General features: G+C 40.9%; 2 protein-coding genes across 8 annotated transcripts in view; both read right to left on the bottom strand.

Annotated features, from left to right (window-relative positions):
• Positions 1-10,175, bottom strand: part of mxd1 (MAX dimerization protein 1) — a 33,439-nt gene extending 23,264 nt beyond the window's left edge. Inside the window, exons 1-3 of one of the 7 annotated variants that reach the window (XM_014161639.3) lie at positions 9,667-10,175; positions 8,710-8,790; positions 7,883-7,979 (exon numbers count right to left, since the gene is read on the bottom strand). In XM_014161639.3, the coding sequence (XP_014017114.3) occupies positions 7,883-7,979; positions 8,710-8,790; positions 9,667-9,796 (308 nt within the window). In that variant the 5' untranslated portion in view covers positions 9,797-10,175. The other 6 variants (XM_014161640.3, XM_014161638.3, XM_014161644.3 and 3 more) reach the window with 6 other exon arrangements.
• Positions 10,176-12,789: 2,614 nt separating this feature from the next.
• On the bottom strand, positions 12,790-19,611 carry snrnp27 (small nuclear ribonucleoprotein 27 (U4/U6.U5)). The gene is given in 6 exon segments (NM_001141453.1): positions 12,790-13,137; positions 13,615-13,679; positions 14,160-14,239; positions 15,752-15,867; positions 16,290-16,419; positions 19,453-19,611. Coding segments are annotated over 6 exon segments (483 nt in total). The 5' UTR covers positions 19,490-19,611; the 3' UTR covers positions 12,790-13,082.
• Positions 19,612-19,758: the final 147 nt, after the last annotated feature.

Here is a 19,758-nt window from a genome sequence, read left to right as displayed (position 1 = left end):
ATAATGACCATCATTATGTTTGGAGGAAAAAGGGGGAGGCTTGCAAGCCGAAGAACACCATCCCAACCGTGAAGCACGGGAGTGGCAGCATCATGTTGTGGGGGTGATTTGCTGCAGGAGGGACTGGTGCACACAAAATAGATGGCATCATGAGGGAGGAAAACTATGTGGATATATTGAAGCAACATCTCAAGACATCAGTCAGGAAGTTAAAGCTTGGTCGCAAATGGGTCTTCCAAATGGACAATGACCCCAAGCATACTTCCAAAGTTGTGTCAAAATAGCTTAAGGACAACAATGTCAAGGTATTGGAGTGGCCATCACAAAGCCCTGACCTCAACCCTATAGAAAATTTGTGGACAGAACTGAAAGAGCTTGTGGGAGCAAGGAGGCCTACAAACCTGACTCAGTTACACCAGCTCTGTCAGGAGGAATGGGCCAAAACTCACCCAACTTATTGTGGGAAGCTTGTGGAAGGCTACCCGAAACGTTTGACCCAAATTAAACAATTTAAAAGGCAATGCTACCAAATACTAATTGAGTATGTAAACTTCTGACCCACTGGGAATGTGATGAAAGAATTAAAAGCTGAAAAAAATCATTCTCTCTACTATTATTATGACATTTCACATTCTTAAAATAAAGTGGTGATCCTAACTGACCTAAGACAATTTTTAGTAGGATTAAATGTCAGGAATTGTGAAAAACTGAGTTTAAATGTATTTGGCTAAGGTGTATGTGAACTTCCGACTTCAACTGTATGTGTGTGGTTGTTGACATTTGTTTCCAAACCTATTCAAATTAAATATTATTTAAAAAATGTAATAAAAACTGAGGCCCTGTGGTCTTGTCACAAGAGATGTGGTGTTTAACCTGTTGTCCAGGTTAAATAAAATTCCTAACCCAGCTGCAGAAGCTGCTTTGACCGCCTAACCATCCCCCTCCCCTGCTTCTCATTGTATCATTCATAAACAACCAATTAAATTATACTGAATAAAAATATAAAACGCAACATGTAAAGTGTTGGTCCCAGCAATGTTCCACTCGCATAGAGCTTCTTTCTCTCAAATGTTGTGCACAAATTTGTTTACATCACTGTTACTGAGCTTTTTTTCCCCCCTTTGCCAAGATAATCCATCCACCTGACCCGACAGGTGGGTCATATCAAGAAGCTGATTAAACAGCATGATTGATCATTACACAGGTGCACCTTGTGCTGGGGACAATAAAAGGCCACTCAAATGTTCAGTTGTCTCACTCAACACAATGCCACCAATGTCTCAAGTTGAGGGAGCATGCAACTGACATGCTGACAGCAGGAATGTTCACCAGAGCTGTTGCCAGAGAATTTAAAGTACATTTCTCTACCATAAGCCACCTTCAATGTCATTTTAGAGAATTTGGCAGTACGTCCAACCGGCCTCACAATCGCAGACCACGTGTAACCACGCCAGCCCAGGACCTCCACATCCGGCTTCTACCCCTGCAGGATGGTCTGAGACGAGCCACCCGGACAGCTGATGAAACTGTGGGTTTGCACAACCAAAGAATTTCTGCACAAACTGTCAGAAACTGTCTCAGGCAAGCTAATCTGCGTGCTCGTCGTCCTCACCAGGATCTTGACCTGACTGCAGTTTGGCGTTGTAACCGACTTCAGTGGAAAAATACTCTCCTTCGATGGCCACTAGAGGAGTGTGCTCTTCACAGACGGACCCCGGTTTCAACTGTAATGGGCAGATGGCAAACGGAGTGTATTGCGTTATGTGGGCGAGCAGTTTGCTGATGTCAACATGTTGAACAGAGTGCCCCATGGTGGGGCGGCAGGGTAGGGGTTGGGGCAGCGGGGTTGGGGCGGCAGGTAGCCTAGTGGTTAGAGCGTTGGACTAGTAACCGAAAGGTTGCAAGATCAAATCCCCGAGCTGAGGTAAAAATCTGTCGTTCTGCCCCTGAACAAGGCAGTTAACCCACGTCATTGAAAATAAGAATTTGTTCTTATCCGACTTGCCTAGTTAAATAAAGGTAAAATATATATTTTTTAAATAAAATGGTGGCGGTGGGGTTACGGAATGGGAAGGTATAAGCTACGGACAACGAACACAAATGTATTTTATCGATGGAAATTTGAATTGACAGAGATACCATTACGAGATCCTAAGGCCCATTGTTGTGCCATTCATCTTCCGCCATCACCTCATGTTTCAGCATGATAATGCACGGCCCCACATCGCAAGGATCTCGACACAATACCTGGGAGCTGAAAATGTCCCAGTTCTTCCATGGCATGCATACTCACCAGACATGTCACCCATTGAGCATGTTTGGGATGCTCTGGATCGACGTGTACGGCAGGGTGTTACAGTTCCCACCAATATCCAGCAACTTCGAGACAGCCATTGAAGAGGCGACAATCAACAGCCTGATCAACTATGCGAAGGATGTGTCGCGCTGCATGAGGCAAATGCTGGTCATACCAGATACTGACTGGTTTTCTGATCCACAACCCTACTTTTTTTTGGCATCTGTGGCCAAAAGATGCATATCTGTATTTCTAGTCATGTGAAATTCATAGATTGGTGCCCAATGAATTTATTTCAATTGACTCTTTTTTTATATGAACTATAACTCAGTAAAATCTTTGAAATTGTTGCAACTATATTTTTCTTCAGTTGAGAAGGTAGACCCCTGAATGGCAGGTAATTCAAAGAAAGAGGTGTAGGCGGCCGGTACATAGCAATACATTTTAGTGAACTATTAACATAATACATTTACAAAATAATGCATATGGGAGCAGTCAGCCTAGTACATCAGGACGCACACAATATTTTTTAACCAAGATAATGGAAGAAATTCACTCTATACTCTTCTGTAAACTGGTCATCTCTGTATACCCATCGCAAGACCCACTGGTTGATGCTTATTTATAAAACCTGCTTAGGCGTCACTCCCCCCTATCTGATATATCTACTGCAGCCCTCAGCCTCCACATACAACACCCATTCTGCCAGTCACATTCTGTTAAAGGTCCCCAATGCACACACATCCCTGGGTCGCTCCTCTTTTCAGTTTGCTGCAGCTAGCAACTGGAACGAGCTGCAATAAAACACTCAAATTGGACAGTTTTATTTCAATGTCTTCATTCAAAGACTCAATCATGGACACTTACTGACAGTTGTGGCTGCTTTGTGTGATGTATTGGTGTCTCTACCTTCTTGCCCTTTGTGCCGTTGTCTGTGCCCAATAATGTTTGTACCCCGTTTTGTGCTGCTACCATGTTGTGCTGCTGCCATGTTGTGTTTCTACCATGTTGTCATGTGTTGCTACTGTACCATGCTATGCTGTTGTCTTAGGTCTCTCTTTATGTAGTCTGTGTGTGTGTGTGTTTTGTCCTATATTTTTAATCCCAGCCCCCGTCCCCACAGGAAGCCTTTTGCCTTTTGGTAGGCTGTCATTGTAAATAAGAATTTGTTCTTAAAAAATAAAATTAATACAACAATTCTGTAGTATACTAGCAGAGATTTTTCTGTCATGGTAATCCTTGGGCAGGCCGCCTAAAAAACATTTTGGGTGCCTAAGTTCAAACAATGATTTTTGTTGTTGTTGAGAGATATACACTACCGTTAAAAAGTTTGGGGTCACTTAGAAATGTCATTGTTTTTTTTAAAGAAAAGCACACTTTTTGTCAATTAAAATAACATCAAATTGATCAGAAATACAAGGTACACATTGTTAATGTTGTAAATGACTATTGTAGCTGGAAACGGCAGATTTTTTGATGGACTATCTATATAGGCGTACAGAGGCCCATTATCAGCAACCATCACTCCTGTGTTCCAATGGCACGTTGTGTTAGCTAATCCGAGTTTATCATTTTAAAAGGCTAATTGATCATTAGAAAACCCTTTCGCAATTATGTTAGCACTGCTGAAAACTTTTGTTCTAATTAAAGAAGCAATAAAACTGGCTTTCTTTAGACTAGTTGAGTATCTGGAGCATAACCATTTGTGCCAGAAACAAAGAACATTCTTCTGAAACTCAGTCTATTCTTGTTCTGAGAAATGAAGGCTATTCCATGTGATAAATTGTCAAGAAACTGAAGATCTCGTACAACGCTGTGTACTACTCCCTTCACAGAACAGCGCAAACTGTCTCTAACCAGAATAGAAAGAGGAGTGGGAGGCCCTGGTGCACAACTGAGCAAGAGGACAAGTACATTAGATTGTCTAGTTTGAGAAACAGACGCCTCAAGTCCTCAACTGGCAGCTTCATTAAATAGTACCCGCAAAAAACACCAGTCTCAACGTCAATAGCGAAGAAGCGACACCGGGATGCTGGCCTTCTAGGCAGAGTTGCAAAGAAAAAGCCATATCTCAGACTGGCCAATAAAAAAAGAAAGGATTAAGATGGGCAAAAGAACACAGACACTGGACAGAAGAAGATTGGAAAAAAAGTGTAATGGACAGACGAATCTAAGTTTGAGGCGTTCGGAACACAAAGAAGAACATTTGTGAGGCGCAGAAAAAAATGAAAATATGCTGGAGGAGTGCTTGACGCCATCTGTCAAGCATGATAGAGGCAATGTGATGGTCTGGGGGTCCTTTGGTTGTGGTAAAGTGGGAGATTTGTACAGGGTAAAAGGGATCTTGAAGAAGGAAGGCTATCACTCCATTTTGCAACGCCATGCCATACCCTGTGGACAGCACTTGACTGGAACCAATTTCCTCCTACAACAGGACAATGACCAAAAGCACAGCTCCAAACTATGCAATAACTATTTAGGGAAGAAGCAGTCAGCTGGTATTCTGTCTATAATGGAGTGGCCAGCACAGTCACGGGATCTCAACCCTATTGAGCTGTTGTGGGAGCAGCTTGACCGTATGGTACGCAAGAAGTGTCCATCAAGCCAATCTAACTTGTGGGAGGTACTTCAGCAAGCATGGGGTGAAATCTCTTCAGATTACCTCAACAAATTGACAACTAGAATGCCAAAGGTCTGCAAGGCTGTAATTGCTGCAAATGGAGGATTCTTTGAAGAAAGCAAAGTTTGAAGGACACAATTATTATTTCAATTAAAAATCATTAATTATAACCTTGTCAATGTCTTGACTATATTTCCTACTTATTTTGCAACTCATTTCATGTATGTTTCATGGAAAACAAGGACATTTCTAAGTGACCCCAAACTTTTGCACGGTAATGTATATTATTTATTTACATACATTTTTGGGATGGAAAAACACTTTTAGGGTAAACTTAAATGACCAAAACCAGATATAAATTATGTAGAAAAATATTGGACCTGTCTATTTTTAAAAATTATATTATCTTTGAGAACTAACAATCACCTAAATAAATGCTAGACAGTCACGGAGAATTTAAAATTTCAAAAACAATGAATTTAGCAGTATTCATTTTGTTATGTTTGAGCAAAAGAACACAGCATTATCCATGGCAAAATGCATAGAATTGCAAGAAACTTGCTTCAAAACTGCAAAATGGTATTTCAGCTGACGGAGAAATGTGTAAATTTGTGGGATATTGGCATAAAAATTATAAAAAGTTCTCCACAGCACCAAAACGGGGGCCTCTAAAAATTCTCTCAAATTTAGCAGCGCCGACAGCGCTGCCATGCCCACCACCTAAGCCACTTTTTAATCCAGAAAAAACCCTGTACTGGTAAACAGAACCTACCATGTCTATGCTATTTTTAGTAGTATACTATACTGTGTAGTTTACTGTAAACTAGACCTTAGCTGTCCTGTATGTATGTGAATGCTTTACTGTACATGTATGTACTGGTGGCTCTGTTAGCCCAAGTTGGAGAACTAAGCGACCCATCAGTCCAAACCAAATATTGTAATAACAGCAGGTTCCTATTACAACAGACTGAGGCTTAGGTATAAATAGACCAGTACAACCCCTCCTTTATCCCTGTTTAGATTTAACGTCGTTATCTACAGTTACTGCCTCGTTCGACCACACAGGCAGACAGACACCGTGACACATATAGGCCTAGGTAAGACCACTGTAGGAGGCTGTCTACAGTGCCTTGCGAAAGTATTCACCCCCTTGGCATTTTTCCTATTTTGTTGCCTTACAACCTGGAATTAAAATATATATTTTTCTGGGTTTGTATCATTTCATTTACACAACATGCCCAACATTTTGAAGATGCAAAATATTTTTTTTTTATTGTGAAGCAAACAAGAAATATTACAACAACAAAAAAAACTTGAGTGTGCAAAACTGCTCCAGCTCCTTCAAGTTGGATGGGTTCCTGCTGGTATACAGCAATCTTTAAGTCATACCACAGATTCTCAATTGGATTTAGGTCTGGGCTTTGACTAGGCCATTACAAGACATTTAAACGTTTCCCCTTAAACCACTCGAGTGTTGCTTTAGCAGTATGCTTAGGGTCATTGTCCTGCTGGAAGGTGAACCTCTGTCCTCGTCTCAAATCTCTGGAAGACTGAAACAGGTTTTCCTCAAGAATTTCCCTGTATTTAGCGCCATCCACCATTCCTTCAATTCTGACCAGTTTCCCAGTCCCTGCCGATGAAAAACATCCCCACAGCATGATGGTGCCACCACCATGCTTCACTGTGGGGATGGTGTCTCGGGGTGATGAGAGGTGTTGGGTTTGCGCCAGACATAGCGTTTTCCTTGATGGCTAAAAAGCTATATTTTAGTCTCATCTGACCAGAATTCCTTCCTCCATATGTTTGGGGAGTCTCCCACATGCGTTTTGGTGAACACCAAACGTGTTTGCTTATTTTTTTCTTTAAGCAATGGCTTTTTTCTGGCCACTCTTCCGTAAAGCCCAGCTCTGTGGAGTGTACGGCTTAAAGTGGTCCTATGGACACATACTCGAATCTCAGCTGTGGAGCTTTGCAGCTCCTTCAGGGTTATCTTTGGTCTCTTTGTTGCCGCTCTGATTAATGCCCTCCTTGCCTGGTCTGTGAGTTTTGGTGGACGGCCCTCTTTTGGCAGGTTTGTTGTGGTGTCATATTCTTTCCATTTTTTAATAATGGATTTAATGGTGCTCCGTGGGATGTTCTAAGTTTTGGATATTTTTCTATAACCCAACCCTGATCTGTACTTCTCCATAACTTTGTATCTGACCTGTTTGGAGAGCTACTTGGTCTTCAAGCTCCTTTGTCTTCACCACTTCATTGCTTGGTGGTGTTGCAGTCTCTGGGGCCTTTCAGAACAGGTGTATTTATACTGAGATCATGTGACACTTAGATTGCACACAGGTGGACTTTATTTAATTAATTATGTGACTTCTGAAGGTAATTGTTTGCACCAGATTTTATTTAGGGGCTTCATAGCAAAGGGGGTGAATACATATGCACGCACCATTTTTCTATTTTACATTTTTTTAAACAAGTAATTTTTTTTCATTTCACTTCACCAATTTGGACTATTTTGTGTATGTCCATTACATGAAATCCAAATCCATTTAAATTACAGGTTGTAATGGAACAAAATAGGAAAAATGCCAAAGGGGGTGAAGACTTTTGCAAGGCACTGTAGGTAAGCTGGATAACATCAGAAAGACAGACAATTGGCCAGGCAGGGTGAGGATGTCCTGTCCTTCCAGAAGGGACGCCCGTCAGGGTGAACTGCCTGACTGCTGCAGTTTATCCTTGGACACCTTGATCGACCTCAAAAAGCTCGGATTCCCCACTATTGTATGTAGCTACTTGCTAAACTCTGTCAATCGGATTAATACTTTCCCCATCTGGATCACTGTTGGGGCTAAAACTGGACAACACAAAGGTCTTGTTCTCTGAAAAACTGATCTTGCAGTTGTAGGGTATTCCCTTGAGGGGGTTTACTCTACACAAGGAAGTATAGACAGAACTAGCTCAAATGACTATACCTGCTACTGGAGTTCTTCTTGCTTTTATTTTTCCGTTTCAAGCTGTCCTTCTCTTTGCTGCTGGTGAAAGGTAACATGGAGGCATAGCCATGTTCAGCTTCTGGAAATAAATTAGCAGGATATAAATCAATCCATCACTGTAATTCACAACACAGTGCAATGAATGCATTCAATGCAACCATAGACATTCCAATAAACTGATGAGCCATAAACGTGAGATGAGGGAATACTGTATTTTTTTGGCTAGGTAAGAAGTGACCTATTATTTGTATCACGTTTGTAGTTATATAGCTTGAGTATAAACATAAAATCTCGATTTATGATAATTTCCCCACTTTTCAGCCAATGATGTCATCTGAACTGGTGTAAACCCTGCTGGCTCCTCAGCCTAACCACAAAAGAGAGAAGGGAGAGGTGGGAAATCGTTTGGACAGAACATCAAGATCAAATCCATTGGCGCAAGCATGAACCCTTCCCGTGTGAATGTGACAATGTATTTTTCGATCAAACATGGTCATTTCTGCATGTCAGTAAGATCGCAACACTATACTTCAAAGTGTTTGTAATAGAAAATATCCCCTGCATGGTCGACTGTTTTTGCTGCTGTGCATTTGTTGCTGTGAGTATATTGCTGCCAGCTGGCCCCCTTATTCGATGTACAATGCAATTTTAATGTTTTTAATATCTGGTCTACATCAATAATCAATCATTTATAATGAACCTGATAAATGGATTATGACAGGTGCACTCCCCAGCAATTCAAATGAGGCAGGGTAGCTCACTAATTATATAAAAACAATATGATACACAAAATGTTAACACTGTACCTCTTTCTCTGCGATCAAGGTATTCTGCTGCTTCGATCAACATCTGCACCATTTCGATCGCCGCCATTTTCAACAATAACACTGATAAAATGACAATCAGAGTCAGATTCAGAATTTGGATAGCTAGCTACTCAACTGCTTCTGACTGTGGCTAGCCAGGGTACTTCACTTTCGGTAATGAAAATAAGCAAGAGATGGATGCAAATGAAAGACAACAGAAGTCAGTTATCGGTGTGTGTGATACTGCTCTTGATAACTTACTTGACTAAATACTTTGTCAAATTCGCTTGGCTGATGCTAGCTCGCGGTTACAATCACTGTTACGGGTACAAGTAAGCTAAATGCTAACTAGCTACAATGTTTGTGGAATCACTAACACAAATATTTCAGGCAGAAAGCCTTGTTCTTAAAAGTAAAAATGACAATCCGCAGATGGCTCTCAAAAACAAATTACGTTATAATTTATTAGCCGGACAGAAAATGTACAGCAGCTCAAGCTGGCAAGAAAAACTAACGTCTACCCGGTTAACAAATTAACTTCATACAGTCTGCCTTACCTATCAAAATTAGGTACGCTTGTGATATAACCATATATAAAAAAAAATAAAAATAATGTGAGATCTATTCGAAATTTCGAACCAGCGAATATAGTTAGCTATCCAACGTGAAAACAGCCTCGTCAAATTCAAATACTGTAACTAACAAGCTGCCTAGTTATGCTGGCCGATCACGTGTGGGTCGTCTCGAGCTGCAAAGGCTGACACGAAAATGGTTATAAAAAAATAAATACTAGGTCAAAAGAGAAGCTAGATAAACTGCTACCTTGCAACAGTGTTTATATGAACGACAGGAGTTTTGCTGGTAAACTGTGTTTGCCAGAGAGCTTATGGGTGCGTTCGTAAATTCACTCTGGAGTGCCAGAGTGCGCTCTGGGCGTTCGTAAATTCAGAGCGTTACCTTCTCGGAGCGCACACTGGACGCTCTGGCCGAGGAGTAGGATTGTTCCAAGCATTCTGACCTCAACGGCACCCAAGGTAACGTTGGCTAGCTTCTTCCAGACAAAAATTGAGAGAACATCTCTGACCATTTTACTCGGCCTAGCAAAGCTGGTTAGGCTTTTTTCATGTTATCCAGACTGTTGGTGACTAACTGTGATGCGGGCAACAATTTAATGACGCTTTTTCCCCCGACGTTTACTGGCACTGGCCATTCGTTAATCCATCCGTTATTCTACGCACTCAGACGAGAGTTCTCTGAAATCGGAGTAGATAGCCAGAGTGAGTTTACGAACGCGCCCTATGTGAGCTGTGATGCGATTGGGTACCCTAAATAGTAACACCAACAAGGCTGTCATGTGAAACTGGTTAACATTTTCGCGCCATCATATCACATTAGTCTGTTGTTACAGGAAAAGAGCCACAATGGAGTCGTGTTTCTCTACTGTTGTTGGCACCAAGTAAGTGTTTTGGCGTGCCATTGATTGTTCTCACCGAGTCAAATCGCGATTCGTCAACAACTCGCACGAGCAGCGCATGAAAGACCACGCCCCGTGGACATGCCGCTTTCACTGTGTACATCGGTGATTGGCTTTTCAGTGTTGTTTGCTTTATTTCGAGTCCAGTGGTTGGCGGAATTCACATGCTGCGACACTATTGGGGCACTTCGTTTTGCATTGCCAGGTGCCCCGGGTGAGTGGAGATTTTTATTAAGGACCAATGGAGTGGTCTAAATTCTATACACTCCGCCTGACAGGGTCACCGGTTCATGCAAATTAACTTTCCATTGGTATTTCATTTTTTACCTTTATTTAAAAGTGCAAGTCAGTTAAGAACAAATTCTTATTTTCAATGATGGCCTAGGAACACTGCCTTGTTCAGGGGAAGAACGACACATTTTTACCTTGTCAGCTCAGGGATTCAATCTTGCAACCTTCCAGTTACTGGCTCTAACCACTAGGCTACCTGTCGCACCATTACCTGTATAGTGACAAGGAACTGTTTTTCTTACAAGGTAATGCGGAAGCAAGTTTTGCTGCAGAAGTCATTAAGCATTTTTTAAACCATAACTATTAAAAAATGTGAATTCTAGAAACCATGACAAGAGAGAACAGTCTTCAAATTCCCATTGATGAATTTACTTCAGAAGACCCATAACCACTTGTAATCTCCAAATATGCTTGAAAACCACATAGGTTGTTGATTGAAAGCAGGTTATGAAATTGACATACTATGAGGGCAAGAGCCAGCGTTGAATTGTATGTGGCGGCAAGACTACACAAAATATATTTTGTGTGCTTGACTGCGCCATAGTTCGATTATACTCTGGGAAGATTCAGTTGTGATGTTCAGTTAGAATTGGACCAAAATGCCCAGAATTGCATCCATTTAATTGGAATGCAATTAAGTGCGACTGTACTATACTGAACAAAAAATATAAACGCAACAATTTAAGATTTTGCTGAGTTACAGTTCATAAGGATATCAGTCAATTTAAATGAATTCATTAGGCCCTAGTCTATGGATTTCACGACTGGGCAGGGGCGCAGCCATAGGTGGGCAAGAGGCCCACCCACTTGGGAGCCAGGCTAACCCATTGGGGAGCCAGGCCCAGCCAATCAGAATTAGTTTTTCCCCACAAAAGGGCTTTATTACAGACAGAAATACTCAGAGGTCCTCCTGAATGTCGCTGTGGTCTAAGGCAATGCTTGAGGCATCACTACATAACCGCGTTCGATCCCGGACTGTGTGACAACCGACTGTGACCAGGAGTCCCATAGAGCGGCGCACAATTGGTCCAGCGCCATCCGGGATAGGGGAGGGCTTTACTTGGCCGGGCGTCTGCAGGCTGACTTCGGTTGTCAGTTAAACTGTGTTTCTCCAACACATTGGTGCAGGCGGGTGTTAAGATACGCGGTTTGGCGGGTCATGTTTTGGAGGACGCATAACTCAACCTTCGCCTCTCCCGAGCCCGTTGGGGAGTTGCAGCGATCAGAAAAGATTGTAATTGGGAGAAAAAGGGGGTAAAATGAAAAAAATAATACTCCTCCGCACCTCTTGACGATCCCACAGGTGAAAAAGCCTGGAGGTGGTCCTGGGCTTGTGTGGTTACACGGAGGGGGCTTATGGTAGAGAAATTAACATTCAACGCTCTGGCAACAGCTCTGGTGGACATTCCTGCAGTTAGCATGCCAATTGCACAATCCCTCAAAACTGAACATTTTAGAGTGGCATTTTATTGTCACCAGAATAAGCTTTGTGTGCCTATGGAACATTTATGGGATCTTTCATTTCACCTCATGAAACATGGGACCAGCACTTTACATGTTGCTTTTTCATTTTTGTTCAGTGTAGTATGCAAAAAAGACTACGGCTTGAGCACACCTAAACCATCATTGCGCAAAATGGTATGAAGCATCATCTGGATGTGTCGAAGAAAAGTTTAACATTCACCTTCTACCATTTCTGTCAAGCCGGCTACGCATACAATTTGATGCATACGTTCAATAAATCCAACCTATGCACCACACAGAACAATGCTGCAAGGCAAACACAGCGTTCCATTGGAAATGAATGTACTTCTGGTGTAGCAAAACACAATGACGCTGTAGGTGTGATCAAGGGGGAGACAAGACAGAACACGAACATCGGCCGTGAGCAGTACATCACATAGGGAACCAAACAGAATATATAGCTCACTGAATGAAAGGGGAACAGTGTGCGACTAATGAACACATCCGTTTGTTGACGACAAATGGTGGAGATTCAACAAGTAGAATTGTTGGAAAACTAATAAATGACAGCCGACATTCTGTGGTCAAAGGCGATAGGAAGGCTAACCGCTGCTTTCAACCGTTTGTCCTTAAAACCATATACAGAAGATGACATGAGAAATGAGCCTAGAGAGGGAATTTGAACACAACTGAAGAGGGGTTTGTGCTCAAATCCCACCCATTACAATACTTGCCTTCAAAAATATTCTCAGACCTTTCAGCAATCAATTAACTATCCCACTTAGAGCTTTACATTTCAATAATTTCGCAATTTACATAAATCGTAAAAATGAGAAGGGGTCATGATCTGAATTAACGTTTTTAATCGGACTCAAAAACACCTTAATTAAAATGCACCCTGAAAAGCATATCGACCCAGGCATGTTGTCAACAAGACTCATTCTTAAAATAAGCTAAACATATTACAGAAACATTATTATATTCAGTTGCATGGGTCTTTGCATAACTTATATGCAGAACAGGGAGTCAAAATGAAAACAAATACATAATACAAAAAAATAAACTATCACCAAAACAGTCTAGAGACAAGGCTAAAATAGTATATTTTAGGGAACATCAATGAGTATGTTCTGTTTATCCTACTTCAAGCAATGAAGTCCAGAGGTCTGTTGAATCCACCTTTTCTGTTCATGTATTGCCTGAAAAGAAAAAAATAAACAATACAAAACTGTTACCATTGCAGCACAAAACTGTTACCATTACATCATCGTCCACCAATAGGAGAGCCGATATGTCTGCATAGAAACACCAGCAGAGGTGATTGGCTGCAATGAGCATGGTCACGGTTCAGACTGCTTAATATCAGCCAGGACCTTGTGCCTTACAGTTGGAATTGTTGATTTAAACAAATGAAGCTAGTTGGTGCATAAATCAACAAGATACGCTACTTAATAACAGGTGACCTGAATGTGATGGAAAATAAATAATATCCTAACAAGAAGGACTAGATATTGGTAGTCCCACACATTGAGATTGTATACTAAATGCAGTCTATATTACAGCTTTTTCACAACTACATGTGAGCAGCTCTACCTAATTTTGTAATTTAAAATGTTATTTGTGAAATAAAACCACATAAGCCAACTCTTGGGGTTAATGACAATGAATCAACAGACCTGTATTTCCTCTTCTGAGACACATTGATAGCATGCGCATTGACTGCTCCATTGGTCTTCTTCCCCTGTTGGCAATGACAACCACATTAATACATCACACATCCAAAAACATGAGGTTGTTCTCCATTCGTTCACCTGTGGCAATAAACAATTAAGTTGTATCAAATCAAAACATCTTCCTGCCATAAAAACAACTGCCAGACAAATGGAGAGACCTACTTGAACTCCTTTGAAAATAATCACACCCATCTCAGATGATCTTAGTCTTACAACAAACTGTTTACCAAAAGCGGAGTATGTCAAGTTCTTAGAAATCACTATTATAATGATTGTTTGATCTTTAATTCTTGTTGGTGAAGTGCACCGTACAATCAGTTAGGTTTAGAAAACTGTGCCCCCTTGTGGTGAGTTGGACAATTTCAGCAATTACCTGCCTACAGGATAATTATTTTGCAGACTAAATAAAAGCATCTAATATCTACAGATATCTTTGGCAAGCCTAACCAGGAACCTCTAGATTTGAGACAAGTTGACAGAATCCTTACCTTTGTGGTGTCAAAGTTGCCAAATCCCATAATCTTCATCATCTCAATCTCCTCTTCTGTCTTGCCCTGCATGTCTTCCTCTATAAACAATACACACTTTTAGACACTGACATGCAACAGTAGTATTTCTCCATATTCTCACAGAAGGGGTGCATCCCAATTAGCACACACACACACACAGTACCAGTCAAAAGTTGACACACTCCTTCAAAGGTTCCTTTATTTTGACTATTTTCTACATTGTAGAACAGTGAAGACATCAAAACTATGAAATAACACATATGGAACCATGTACCTACCAAAAGTGTTAAATCAAAATATATTGTATATTTGAGATCATTCAAAGCAGCCAAGCTTTGCACACTCATTATCTCAACCAGCTTCATGAGGTAGTCACCTGGAATGCATTTCAATTAACAGGTGTGCCTTGTTAAAAGTTAATTTGTGGAATTTCTTTCCTTCTTAATGCATTTGAGCCAATCAGTTGTATTGTGACAAGGCATGAGTGGTATACAGAATATAGCCCTATTTGGTAAAAGACCAAGTTCATATTATGGCAAGAACAGCTCAAATAAGCAAAGAAATGACAGTCCATCATTACTTTAAGACATGAAGGTCAGTCAAGTCAGAAAATGTCAAGAACTATTCTTCAAGTGCAGTCGCAAAAACCATCAAGCGCTATGAAACACGCTCTCATGAGGACGGCCACAGGAAAGGAAGACCCAGAGTTACCTCTGCTGCAGAGGATAAGTTCATTAGTTACCAGCCTCAGAAATTGCAGCCCAAATAAATGCTTCAGAGTTTAAGTAACAGACAAACTCAACTGTTCAGAAGAGACTGCTTGAATCAGACCTTCATGGTCGAATTGCTGCAAAGAAACCACTGCTAAAGGTGACTAATAAGAAGACACTTGCTTGGGCCAAGAAACATTGAGCAATGGACATTAGATCGGTGGAAATCTGTCCTTTGGTCTGATGAGTCCAATTTTCAGTAGATAAACGAATGATCTCTGCATGTGTGGTTCCCACCATGAAGGAGGTAGTGTGATGGTGCTTTGCTGGTGACACTGATTTTATTTAGAATGCAAGGCACACTTAACCAGCATGGCTACCACAGCATTCTGCAGCGATACGCCATCCCATCTGGTTTGGGCTTAGTGTGACTATCAATTGTTTTTCAACAGGATAATGACCCAAAACAAAAACAACCAACAAGTGCTCAGCATATGTGGGAACTCCTTCAAGACTTGGAAAAGCACTCCAGGTTAAGCTGGTTGAGAGAATGAGAAGAGTGTGCAAAGCTGTCATCAAGGCAAAGGGTGGCTACTTAGAATCTGAAATATATTTTTATTTGTTTGACACTTTTTTGGTTACTACATTATTCCATGTGTGTTATTTCATAGTTTTGATGTCTTCACTACTATTCTACAATGTAGAAAATAGTCAAAATAAAGAAACACCTTGAATGAATAGGTGTCCAAAACTTTGACTGGTACTGTATATATACACACAGGGCTCTGGTCAAAAGTACTGCACCATATAGGGAATCAAGTGTCATTTGAGACACATACAAGTTCATAGCAGATAAACCACCTGAGATCTGATGCTCCTTCACTGGCTTATCCTTGGAATCCTTTTTATCTTCATCATCACGCCTGTCCTTCTGCCTGGAGGGGGAGCCGGAAGAAGAGCGCAGCCGACGAGGAGACCTAAAGACAAGAGACAGAGATGGCTGGTGGACGGGTTATCTAGGAAGAGGTCCCATTCAATATCCTTCTTGAAGTGCGCACAAATCATTTTCCCTTATGGATTGGTTTAACAAATATGGTGGAAACTGGAAACACTCCCCAATCCAATGCTTGTAAATTCTTGAGGATGAGGAAGTGCACATTTGGGGAGAAGGGTGTGGAATAAGAATACAGCGCTAGTAATACTTCTGCAGTACAGAAATAGTCAAACTTCCCCCTAAGAGCACAAGGTATTACAGGCTCTTTAGCCAGATATATTTATGTCAATGGGTGTGTAGACTGAGGTTACACCATAGGCCTAGAGAAGTAACTAATGACCCTGTATGAGTCCACTGTCAACCCCCTTTTAGTTGAGATGACTCACTGGGGGTCTTTTCTCTCACCTTGAGCGTCGCCTGCGGGCTGGAGAACGTGAGCGGCTCCTTCGCCTTTCCCTGTCCCGAGAACGGGAGCGTTCCCTCTCCCTGCGCTTTCGTTCACGGTCCCTTGAACCCGAGCGAGAGCGTCGTCTCTCTGCAGACGAGGAACAAACAGACCAAGACATTACTTAGTATGGCGGAGGACCAAGGACAGCATCCATGTTATGAATCCTTACATGAATATAATTTTGTTTAGTGAATGGGTTCAATAAACTTTCGTACTACCTCGAAGTAAAGATGTTGCTGAAGTGTTGAATAATTTCTGTATATGCAGGGTGTCATTTCTCCAAAAATACAAACGTTATATACTGACAGACTAGCTCTGGTCCACGTGCATACAGAGGTGCACGCAGGTTGTGGTGCAGATCCAACGCATGCACATGGACCAGAGCTAGTCTGATCGTTTTTGTATTCTTTTTGTTTGTTTTATGACACCCTGTGCATACAGAGAAAGTATCTAACACTCTAGCAACATTTACACTTTGGTGAGTTACAAAAGTATATTAAAATTACTCTAAATATATATTTGGGGAAAACTGAAAGAGTCAAAGGAATGTTCCACAGAGTAGAGGCAACTCGTAGTTGTCGCGTGATGGACCAGAGAAAGACGCGCTAGCTATATCCATAGCATAGCATGTTCATAGCCGTGTGGACCAGTAGAGGCTGCTGAGGGGAGGACAGCTTATAATAATGGCTGGAATGGAGTGGTATCAACCACATCTAATATGTTTGATACCATTCCAACCATTATGATGAGCTGTCTTCCCCTCAGCAATCTCCACTGTCATAGACGCTAACTATAGGGACGTCAAACGTTCAGCCTGCTGCACAGACCCTTTGGACGCTCTATTCTAATGGTGATGAGCATTTTTTTTTTTTATCTCTAAATGGTTAAACTACTGAGAAATATAAAGTATGGGATTATTGAAACAAATCTGTGTGTAACTTACTATCACGATAAATTAAGCTATACATTAATAAGATAGTGAAAAAATGTAATATGTTACTTTCCATGATGTGGACAGTATTTGTAAATACATTACACAAGCTGACGTTTTGATAGCATCGGGGTCATCACATTTTTACCTCAGATTGTTGACTAGATAAAGTGCTTAAAACAGATCAACATATTTGGTTTTGTAATGTTTATTTTGTCATATGCACTGGGGTTTGCAGGATTTCGTTTTTTAATTTAAATTGTTTTGAAATGGCACTGATACGCACACCAATTGATTTCAACGTGATAACCGATGAGTGACGACAAAATAGTGTTGCGTTTCTTTCTGTTTTGGTGACCCCTGTATCAAAACACAACATTCCAAAATGTAGCTGTAGTAGTGGTAGTCAATAGCAGGTTGTCCTCTAACCAGTGATGTAAAAATATCTCCAGTTTCCAATAGGTTTTTCAGTTGTGGTAGTCAACAGAAGGGGTTACCCAGACATCACAGGGGCTATAAAGATGAAGCATTCATTTAGAACGTTCTCACCACCAAAAGATAGGGAGTTGAAGTCCAGTCACGGGTAGTGGGAGAAGATTTACTAGGTGAAACTGGGCCAACATTCTGCTAATTTTCTCATAGATGAAACATCTGATCTCAATACATTATGTTCCCAAAACTACAATCTGTTACAAACACAGTGCACTAAGTTTTAGACTTAGTGTTTGAAAGAGTGAGGTTGAGGTCAAATTGAGGTTGTGCGCACACACTTCTCAGAGGAGGCATTCCCTAAAGGAAATATATGCTACAATAGGATCTCCCTAGCTACTGTTTGGCTTTGCCCACCTCCTTGCTTGTTCTGCCCACTATGCTTAATTTTCTCCCACTAGAAATGACACCGCTTAACTATATTGGGTTAGTTAGATCTTTGACAACAGTATCTTCTTGCCAGGGGAGTTTTGTTAAGAACCCAGACGCTTGCTCTAACATTAACATGCATTGTTTGCGGTACAGTTTTGGAAACATAAGGAACAAATCAGTTATAAATCATTTTCTCAAAACAAAAAAAGTTTCAATTACTATACACATTTAAAGATGAGCTATCCTCCTCCATTTCCTGGTAGCTAAAATGTGTTTCTGTGACAAAACAAGCAAGTATAGCGTAGAGAATCATTGTACAATCTAAACCACTGTGATAAACATTTTCCATAACCAAAAATAGTGTACTTTCATCTGGTTTACGAAACCGAAAGTAAAACACACAAAAACAAAACTTGGGCACGGGAAGCATAGAAAGAGCACATAAAATAGATCTACCGCTTCTTAGACTTGTTTTCAATGAGAATGACAGATCTATAATTTGGTCGTGTTGCCCAAAAAGTTCCATAGTGCAGCTTTAAAGGGCTTTAGGGTTTACTCACTGCCATGTGTCGACTGCACCCCTACAGTTGACCAATCACAGATGAAGGTGCGTAGACTTCGGCAAAATAAAAATAGCTGAAAAGACTGCAAAGACCAAAACGTCACAAATTATAATATATGCATTAACTCTTTACGATGGGAATTATGTGGACGGCTTTACAGCCTTGTTTATGAAAACAGACTGCAGACAGAGGACTACCTGCGTTATCGAACACCTCTGTGTAAACGCAAGACTGAGTCCACAAACGTGTTGTCACTGAACAAAAGCCTACGGGCTACAACTGGGTCAAAACCGATTAAAACAGTGTTCACTAAGTGTATATTATAGCATTTGTTAAATTAACGTTATTTTTATGTGACATGAAAGTAGATGACTTTATGTTTCTAGAAACGTATAGCAATTGAGAATCGATTCACGTTTAGTTGCCGTATTAGGCTGCCAAAGCCAATCAGTCTCTAAACAGAACATGTAACGTAAAGGTCCTTTGACTATAGTCCGGAGTAACGCTGTTTGGCTCCTTTACTCCATTATGGGCTAGCGTGTACACGATTAAAGGTTAACCAGATTACTATAATTGAACTACAATGTTTAGGGCTACACATAAATGTTAGTTGCGAGACCGAAATAGAGTGGTTATTGTTATCGTCAACTTGCTAGCTAGAACACATATGGACCTGTTTGTAAATAACGTAGGACGCTACTGTAGCTAACTTTAGCGAATTGCTATTATTATCATCATCGTTGGTTATTCATTGCTAATACAAACCTCGTTTTGGTGGGGATCGGCTTCTACTTCTGCCCATTTTTAGGTACTTATTAAGTTCTTCAAACAATAAGCAAAGTGAAAACGTCGACAATTTAACAGATTTCTGCCGTTTGATTTCAGTAACTCATTGCTGTTCTCTCCGCAGATGAAAAAGACAGGAAACCGGAAGCCCTTAACACAGAAAGATATCTTTACTGCCCCCTAGCGGGCTGGAATGGAAATGAATGCACGTTACCTGTTGATTTCGTAAGTTCATGGATGAATCTAAATTGCATCCTCCTCGTGTCCTCTCATCGCCTCCTTCAT

This window comes from Salmo salar, chromosome 20 (assembly GCF_965601325.2).
Source record: "Salmo salar chromosome 20, fSalSal1, whole genome shotgun sequence".
Taxonomy (NCBI): Eukaryota; Metazoa; Chordata; class Actinopteri; order Salmoniformes; family Salmonidae; genus Salmo; species Salmo salar.
This window is presented reverse-complemented; position numbering and strand designations above follow the sequence as displayed.